This window comes from Triticum aestivum, chromosome 2B (assembly GCF_018294505.1).
Source record: "Triticum aestivum cultivar Chinese Spring chromosome 2B, IWGSC CS RefSeq v2.1, whole genome shotgun sequence".
Classification (NCBI taxonomy): Eukaryota; Viridiplantae; Streptophyta; class Magnoliopsida; order Poales; family Poaceae; genus Triticum; species Triticum aestivum.
The window spans coordinates 739,728,058-739,736,508 of NC_057798.1; the positions used below are offsets into that span (position 1 = coordinate 739,728,058).

The window sequence follows — 8,451 nt, forward strand, 5'->3', positions numbered from 1 at the left end:
ACTTCTCTATGTTTTGTGCATGAACTCTCTTTTTTTAACCATAGAATGCAACCATATAACCCCATGGCATCTATTCATACATCATCATCATTTTTACATATCATGGCAAATTTTACAAAATTCATTTCATAATTCACGGAAGATATATTAAATTTGTGGTACTGGTCATATGGCAACTCTACAATTGTTTTGCTCTCTAGATCATGACTAATGTAGCCAAAAAATTCCAAAAAAAACCCAATGTAGCCAAATATTACTATTTTGTGTTTGCTAAAACTATGGCAGTCCGTAGACATTTTGTAATCGCCACATGACAACTTCAGATAATTTGTTCTACACAATCATGTCAACTTTTACAAATGTATTTGCCGGTCACATAACAACTTCCGAATTTTTTTGTACTGCTCACATGGCAATCTTTTTGTAAAGTTCACATGGAAACTTTATGTAGATTTTGTACACCATAGATCAGGTAGCGTGGTAAGGATGAAGAAACAGATAGGGGCGGGGGGTTTGCTTGATGCACGAACGGCGCAGCGCGTGAACGGTTAGTCGCATTGGGATCTCGGGAGAGCAATCGATGCACCCTATTAGCATCCTTTTTTTTGGAGCTAAAAGTAAAACCAAGTGCTTTATGCCGTAAGGATAAAACTAAGCAACAGCTGAGATTGTGTAGATGCATCATGCATGCATGGTACTTCCTCCGTTTCTAAATGTAAGTCTTTGTAGAGATTTCACTATGGACTACATACGGAGCAAAATGATTGAATCTACACTCAAAATGCATCTATATACATCTGTATGTGGTTTATAGTTAAATCTTTACAATGACTTATATTTAGGAACGGAGGGAGTATTAGGCAGATTTGGAGCAAGCATGACTGCATGAGAGAGAGAGAGAGAGAGAGAGAGAGAGGTCGGGTTCGTACTGGCGTAGCTGAACTTGCAGTCTTTGGGGGTGTCCGCAAAATGCAAGGGGCTCGACCACCGGTACCGGAAGCGCTGGTTGTCTGCCCACGAGCACACCTTCGCGAGCTCGCCTTTAGCCGACGACGGGAGGAGAGCCTTCACCCCCGCCAACGCCTCCTTCGTCAGGAAACCCTGCATTGATAAACATCATGAGCTGAGTTGACCTCTACGGCCGGCGCCGGTGAAAACTGAAAACAGATGGAATCGATCACTAGTGCTGGGGCCAGACGACGGGTCGGTGGTGGTTTACGTACGTCGGCGATCTTGCAGGTCATGTAGTGGCCCTCCTTGCCCCACGCCTGCGCCGCTGGGGCTCCCACCGCCGCCGCGACCAGGACGACGTGAAGCAGCAGCAGCAACCCCATCGTCCTAGCTTAGCTCTCTTTCTTCGTGTCTTGTAGTTGTGTTGCTCTCCGTCTTGTCTCTACCTTGTGTGTGTAGGGCTTCCCTATTTATACAAACAACCACCGGCCAACCCATGGCCGCGTTCTGTTTTTGTCTTTTTTTTTTAAAAAAGGGGACTCCCCAGTCTCTGCATCAGAACGATGCATACGGCCACATTTATAGAAAAATAAAGATGTTCAACAAGGTCTTAAAGTCTGAAAACAAATAAATGGCTAGCTCACAAAGAGCCACAACGCCAAAAACAAAAGGACCAAAAGCCACAACCGGCCGACATAACAAAGATAGGTAAACCAATCGCCTATCCTATTACATGACCGTCATCCAAACCGGTTCAAGATATCCCGCGCTACCGTCTTCCACCGGACAGATCCAGTAACCAAACGCTCCCTGGCCTCCGTCGGAGTGAGTAAGGACCACATACGGATCAACGCAGTAGCTCAGAATAAAACCTGCGAAAAATGAATAGTTGTTGTTCTTTTAAAAGCCAAATCATTTCTGCAATTCCAAATTGCCCATAACAACGCACATACTCCTACGCGAATGTGTCTAGCTGTTTCGGACTCTATCCCAACAAGCCACGTTCCAAATAACGAACTGACCGAATTCGGAGGAGTAATGTTAAAGGCAATTTGTACCGTGAGCCACAACACTCTCGCAAACGGACAATCAAAGAAGAGGTGTTTGATAGTTTCGTCCCGATCACAGAAACTACACCTAGTAGATCCTGTCCAGTTGCGCTTAACCAAATTATCCTTTGTTAAAATGACTTGTTTATGTACAAAGCACATAAACACTTTAATTTTCAAAGGAACCTTGACTTTCCATACATGTTTGGAACTAGGAATAACACTAGAGTTGATCACATCGATATACATCGACTTGACTGTGAATTCTCCAGACCTAGTAAGCTTCCAACACAACTGATCGGGCTGATGAGCTAGCTGAACCTCCATCAGTCTACTCACCAGATGAAGCCATGCTTCCCACCGGTCGCCAATAAGCATCCTCCTAAACTGAATATTAAGGGGAATGGACTGCATAATCGTTGCAACCAGAGCATCACATCGCTGAACAATACGATATAGGGATGGATACCTGCTTTTTGTCTGAACTGGTAGCATTTATTTACTAACATTAGCAGCAAAATACTCTATATATAGTATAGTTTGAACTGGTAACAGGAAAATACTCTATATATGGTGTCAAGCTATTGATATTAAAGTGGAACTAAAGCTTCTTATGGGGATATATATAGTTTGTATGCTGCGTCCTGTGTGTGAAGAGCTTATGAATATAGATAATGGATGTGTTTGGTTGCCTCTATAGAGCCCAATCAGGTCGGCCCAAAACGAAATTGAGTTGTTTGTTTGCCTGCATTCACTATTTGACTTGCATAACACGAACTTTAAAGCAACCCTCAGCCAGGCCGTTAGGAACCACCGATTCGGCCGTTTCCCGCCAGCCAGGCTCGGGCGATGCAAGGGAAGGGAACGCAGCGCTGAGCTCATGCGACCACAGAGATGGCGCAAACTCGCACGTCTCTCCAACTCTGGATGCAAGGCTGGGTTAGTGCCACGTTTTTTCTGAGTTTGCTTGAACAACAAACCAATCTATCCAACAGGTACTAATGTACACATACTTTGATGTAAGAAAATAGCCTTACAATCACAAGAAGGTTAGATAACTAGTATTATCCCACGGAGGAAATGAAGATGATACAATGGTGTCAATAAATACAACACCATATGCATGCATAGATACATACATGCATACATACAAATACAAATGATTTGCCGCAGCAGCAGCGAGTCTAAGCCGCTTTGGTGGACTGATAACAAATTCAATCGTGAATTCGTGATTTTTGTGTAGCCGCTTCCTTAATTTCTACTACTACAGTATATCAATCAGATGCTCTGCAGCCTACTATTCTTCCCACTGAAGATCTGGTTAAGGATCACCGCCAGCCTCACGCCCCCCTGAGCGATCCTCTTCTCGACAACCGGCAGCGCCCGGAAGTAATAGTCGTCTGCAGTCCAGTTTCGAAAAGATCTCGTCACACTTGTTGCAATAGAACTACCATAACCAACCACTAATCAAGTTTACACAAGAAACACATGGTTTTAGTCCTATTAATCTCGTACAGCGCCTACCTCGTAAGGTGTCGCCTTGCTCGACGCCCTCGTACGCGTCGCAGGCCAGCAATGCGCTCTCCTTGGCGTACCTGCATTCGACCATTCTCAGCCGTCAGACCCAGCCGCTGAATATATACAAGTTTATACTTTCCTCTAAAAAATGTACAAGTTTATACAAGTTCAGTTTTGCAGTTGGATTGGCTCATCATCATCGTGATCTCGGAGCTTACTTTTCGGCGCAGGTGATCTTGGTTTGGCTGCCGCACGCCTCCCACTGTTTCTCCTCGCTGGACCAGACCTCCTGCAGGACATCAACGTAGTGAGGGATTACTCGGGCTGAAATTAAGCTGAGGCGATGGACTGCAATTGGTAGGTAGCTTACGGTGATGTTGCGCTGGATGGCCTCGATCATGGTGTCCTGGTCCCTGTTGTAAAAGTCCTTCATGGCCTGTGTGATCACGTCTGAATCCCACACCTAGTTTGGAAAGACAGCAGCAACGTTTGATTAGACAGTGAACAGTTAATACAGATCGATCAGTGGGTCTAATAAGTCTAAATGGTGATCGATCGGAACTGTCAGTGGTACGTACGTGGTGCAGGTTGCTCTTCCTCCTGTACCAGCGGAGTTTGATGGTGTTGCCGCCGAGGTCGTCCACGTGGCCGCAGTGGAGCGGCTGGTGCACGTCGCCCACGAAGTGCGCCAGGAACATCAGGCTCTCCGTCCGATCATCTGCACGTGTACGTCCTATGCTCAGTACACAATACCATCCGAGCGGAAAATGATACGACGTACACGTACTGTACTACCCCCTCCGTTTACAAATATAAGATTTTTTTTGATATTTTAGTATCAACTATATACAAACTGAAATGAATGAACAAACACAATAAAACACGTCTATATACATCAAACTGAGAAAAAAAGTTACATTACAACATACTCCCTCCGTCCGAAAATACTTGTTTTGATGACAAGTATTTTCGGACGGAGGGAGTAATAAAACATCGGAATGAGTAATATTTGTGAATGGAGAGAGTACTTACACGGGCTGGAGGGGTCCTCCAGCGCGGCGGTGTAGTTGTTGATAGCTCCTACCACGCACACGTCCTTGTTCCCCTTGGTGTCGTGGCAGTCCCCTGCCCAAAATCAAAATCAGTAGGGGCATCGAAGCATGACATAAGACAGGTGCAGAATTCTGGATTTTTCTTCTTCTTCTTCTCCTTGCGTGTAATAAAAAGAACGTATTTACGTGCCGGGCTTTATTTGTTGTTGTTCTTGCTTGTGAAACTCTAACATGTGAAACATTAGCTTGTCGTGCATGCCCTCTTACTCTCTCAGTCGGCCGCTCAGGAGGGCGTGCTACTTGTTGAAAGAGCAATGCTACACCTACGTAGTAATCAAACGTAAAGTAACGTAATGGCTTAGGTGGCTTTTTTCAGTTGGAGGAAATTATGAGAGGGGCCCCACCCAGTTGGAATCAGGGGGGCGGAGGGATTAATAGTTAGGCTAATTACGTAACTGTATGTAGACTTTTACGTAAGTGTAGCATTTTTGTTGTTGAAAAGGTGCTAATATTTCCAGCACTACCAACTTTCCTGCCCAAGCAAACCTATGTACGTAGGCCTTGTATACAATGCAAGGTACATAGAAAAATAAACCCGTTTTCTTAAGCATCGATACTTATGTATATAGTATAGAGACTTAATTAGACACCTCTCCTGTAGAGATAAGTACTGCCGCGCAAGAAAAACTCAGTTTACTTCATCAAACAACCTCCCCTTGCCTTTAGACGCCAGGCATGTCACCGTCCAGTGAAGCTGATAATGACTCGCCCCAAATAATAGACGAGAGACCCGATCCATCAAAGAGGGCGACTGTTGGCATATGCCAGCCTTTTTATCTGAACGATGATGGCGCAGTTAGCTGTAACCACAACTGACCAAACAGACGGAACGGTTGCTGCTCAGTCTTTCGGAGGTGCTCATAGGGATAGAATGTACGTGTGTGGATTTATAGGGATGAGTGTATGCGCGTGTATATAAGCGCTTGTGTCTGTATTGATGCTAAAAGAAAAATGGACCGGTTGCTTCAGTAGCATGTTTCGAATAGGTGGACGCAAGTAATGTGAGCACGGCAAATAACGTGCCGGGATGGACCTCTAAGTAAGCACGTATGGGCTCAAAGTCAAAGCGCGCCTTAACCTCCGATCGCGACATGCCGCTGTCACTAGGTCAGTAAAAAAAAATCTAAACAAGTGTTTTCTTCTTATGTGAGTTACAAAAACAAGTGTTTTCTTTTTCCTGTGTGCATGGGTGAAACCTAGAACAGCTGAAATTGTAGACGGAGGCATGCATGGCTGGCAGGTTGGTTCAGATTCAGAACAAGCATGATGCATGGCATGGTAGAGCGTACGTACTGGCGTAGCTGAAGTTGCAGTCGCCGGGGGTGTCGGCGAAGTGCAGGGGGCTGGACCACCGGTACCGGAAGCGCTGCTTGTCCGCCCACGCGCACACCTCCGCGAGCTCGCCGTTGGCCCACGACGGCAGGAGCTCCTTCACCGCCGCCGACGCCCCGCTCGTCAGGAAACCCTGCACGAAGAAAAAATCCACTTCATTTCAGCTTACCTAGCTCAACGGCGTAGATACGTACAGCAGAATTGATCGATCGATCGCGTCGGACGATGATCGGTGGGTGGTTCGCGTACGTCGGCGATCTTGCAGGTCATGTAGTGCCCCTCCTTGCCCCACGCCTGCGCCGCTGGGGCTCCCGCCGCCGCCGCGGCCAGGACGACGTGAAGCAGCAGCAGCAACCCCATCCTAGCTTACCTCGAGCTTAATTTGCCCTCTCTCTCTCTGCTTCTTCGTGTCTTTCAGTAGTGTTGTGTAATTGTGTTGCTTTCCTTCCTTGTCTCATGTGCGTTGTGTACTGCTCCCCTATTTATACAGACGGCCACCGGCCAACCGATGGCCGGGTTTTGGACTTGGAAGATTCCTTGTTCTGATCCGCGATGCGTTTATGACCGGAGGAGTTTGAAGCCTTCAAGGGAGCGGTACTTCCATTCCATGTGAGACTAATGGATGGGGTTGCTTGCGCCTCCCCCCAGCTTTGCAGCCATGATGTGCAACTATGTCGCCGTGTTTCACATGTGCAGCACGCAACAAACTCTGGTCGCCATCCGCTCTGGTCGCCGTCCGCTAGCTCCGCGGCAAATGGCGGCCGATCTGCCGTCGTCCAGACACGTGTCAACACCTGCGAGCTGGCCTAGACAATCCTCTCCTCAAGAACCCACATAGCTAAGAAGAATTTTTTTTCTCTCGAGTGTGGTACTTTTTGGAAAAGAAGGCTCACCCTGGCCTCTGCATTTGAAAAGTGCATGCAGCCATATTATTAATAAAAAGTTCAAAAAATAATAAGATCTTAGCTCCATTATAGCTCGCAAGAGGAGCGAAAACAAAAACAAAGAGAACTCAATGCCACAACCGGCAGGATAATAGGACTAAAGCACTAGACGCCTATTCAATTATGAGCCGACCATCCAAACCGGTTAAATATAGCCCGTGCTATCATCTTCCACTGGGGGCACCCAATAACCAAAAGCTCCCTGGATTCCATAAGAGTGAGGAAGGACCACGTACGGATCCATGCTGTAGCTCTAAAGATGACCTGCAAGAATGTTAAAAAATGTTGTCTGTTAAAGACCATATCATTTATGCAGTTCCATATAGTCCAATGAAGCCCACATATTTCAATCCGAATATGAGACACAGTAAGTAGATCAACTCCAGCTAGCCAGCTCCCAAATAACGCTTCAATAGTAGTTGGAGGATTAATGTTAAAGACTATTGTAAGTGTATCTAGTACCACCCCTAGTTGGTTTTGGAGTATTGACGACAAACATGGTTGAGGGACTAATGTGTTTGTGAGAATTGCAGGATAACACAGGTAGTTTCCCTCATTGATTCGGTTTACCTATCAGAGATGACCCCTAAAAATGTGTGAAGACAATGGTGGTTCGTGAAGACATTCACGACGAAGATTATGACGCGTGAAGCTATTCACTTGAAGACTATGGAGTGCGAATACAGATCTGTTTCGTAGTTTCCTTTTTCTTCTTATTGAGTCATAGGAACCACCGTACTGTTAAGTGGGGTCCAAGTGAACAAAGTCAGAGTAACTGACGTGATGCTCAACCAAATCCTATATCTTCGAGCGAAGACAATGAGAGCAAATCTTATCCAGAGCTGGATGAGTCAGCTTTGCTTGTAGCCCAAGCCAAGGTGCCGCGTGTGTTTAAAATCTGACCATTGGACACATGTCAATTCCTTAGTGACACAGGGTCATTTTGGACAAATCAGGTCAGGTTGCCTCCTGGCTATAAATATCCCACCCCCTACACCATAAATTGGTGGTCGTTCAGAGTTAGTGCACGACTTTTGTGTTTGAGAGCAACCCACCTCCAAAGCATTTTAGAGAGAAATCCTTGCGAGGACAAAGCCCAAAACACCCAGAGCCAAAGAGTGTTAGGCATCACTGAAGTCTTTCTATCCGCGTGATATGAAGACTTATTACACTTGAGGACTGTGAATCCTCCAGCCGGTTAGGCGTCGCGTTCTAAGCATCCAAGAGTCATTGTGGATTGCCGGTGAACAAAATCTATGAAGGTTTGGAAGTCTACCTTGAAGACTTACCAAAGTGATTGGGCGAGGACTGGGAGTCCTTAGCTCAAGGGGAATAAGGTGAAGACACGGTCTTCTGAGTTAAATCTCAGCCTCCCTAACCAGACGTACAGTTGTCACAGCAACTGGAACTGGTCTACCAAATCCTTGTCTTCGTCAAGCTTCTGGTTCTATCTTCTACTCTCCTCACTTTACAGTTGTCTTCGTGAAGTCATTGCTTACTTGTCTAATTTGTTTGACTTCACACTATGAAGACTATTATCTGTTT

General features: G+C 45.9%; 2 protein-coding genes across 2 annotated transcripts in view; both read right to left on the minus strand.

Moving 5' to 3' along the window:
- LOC123047068 (endonuclease 4-like) overlaps window positions 1–1,380 on the minus strand; it is a 5,254-nt gene extending 3,874 nt beyond the window's left edge. Inside the window, exons 1-2 of the mRNA XM_044470563.1 lie at window positions 1,224–1,380; window positions 930–1,101 (exon numbers count right to left, since the gene is read on the minus strand). Of these exons, the coding sequence (XP_044326498.1) occupies window positions 930–1,101; window positions 1,224–1,334 (283 nt within the window). The 5' untranslated portion in view covers window positions 1,335–1,380. The remainder of the gene's footprint in view (window positions 1–929; window positions 1,102–1,223) is intronic.
- Window positions 1,381–3,033: 1,653 nt separating this feature from the next.
- Window positions 3,034–6,498, minus strand: LOC123047069 (endonuclease 4). The gene is made up of 8 exons (XM_044470564.1): window positions 6,212–6,498; window positions 5,924–6,095; window positions 4,551–4,643; window positions 4,097–4,236; window positions 3,889–3,981; window positions 3,737–3,807; window positions 3,525–3,595; window positions 3,034–3,400 (listed from the first exon to the last, which is right to left on the minus strand). The coding sequence occupies exons 1-8, from the start codon at window positions 6,320–6,322 to the stop codon at window positions 3,279–3,281; spliced, it is 873 nt and encodes a 290-aa protein (XP_044326499.1). The 5' UTR covers window positions 6,323–6,498; the 3' UTR covers window positions 3,034–3,278.
- Window positions 6,499–8,451: the final 1,953 nt, after the last annotated feature.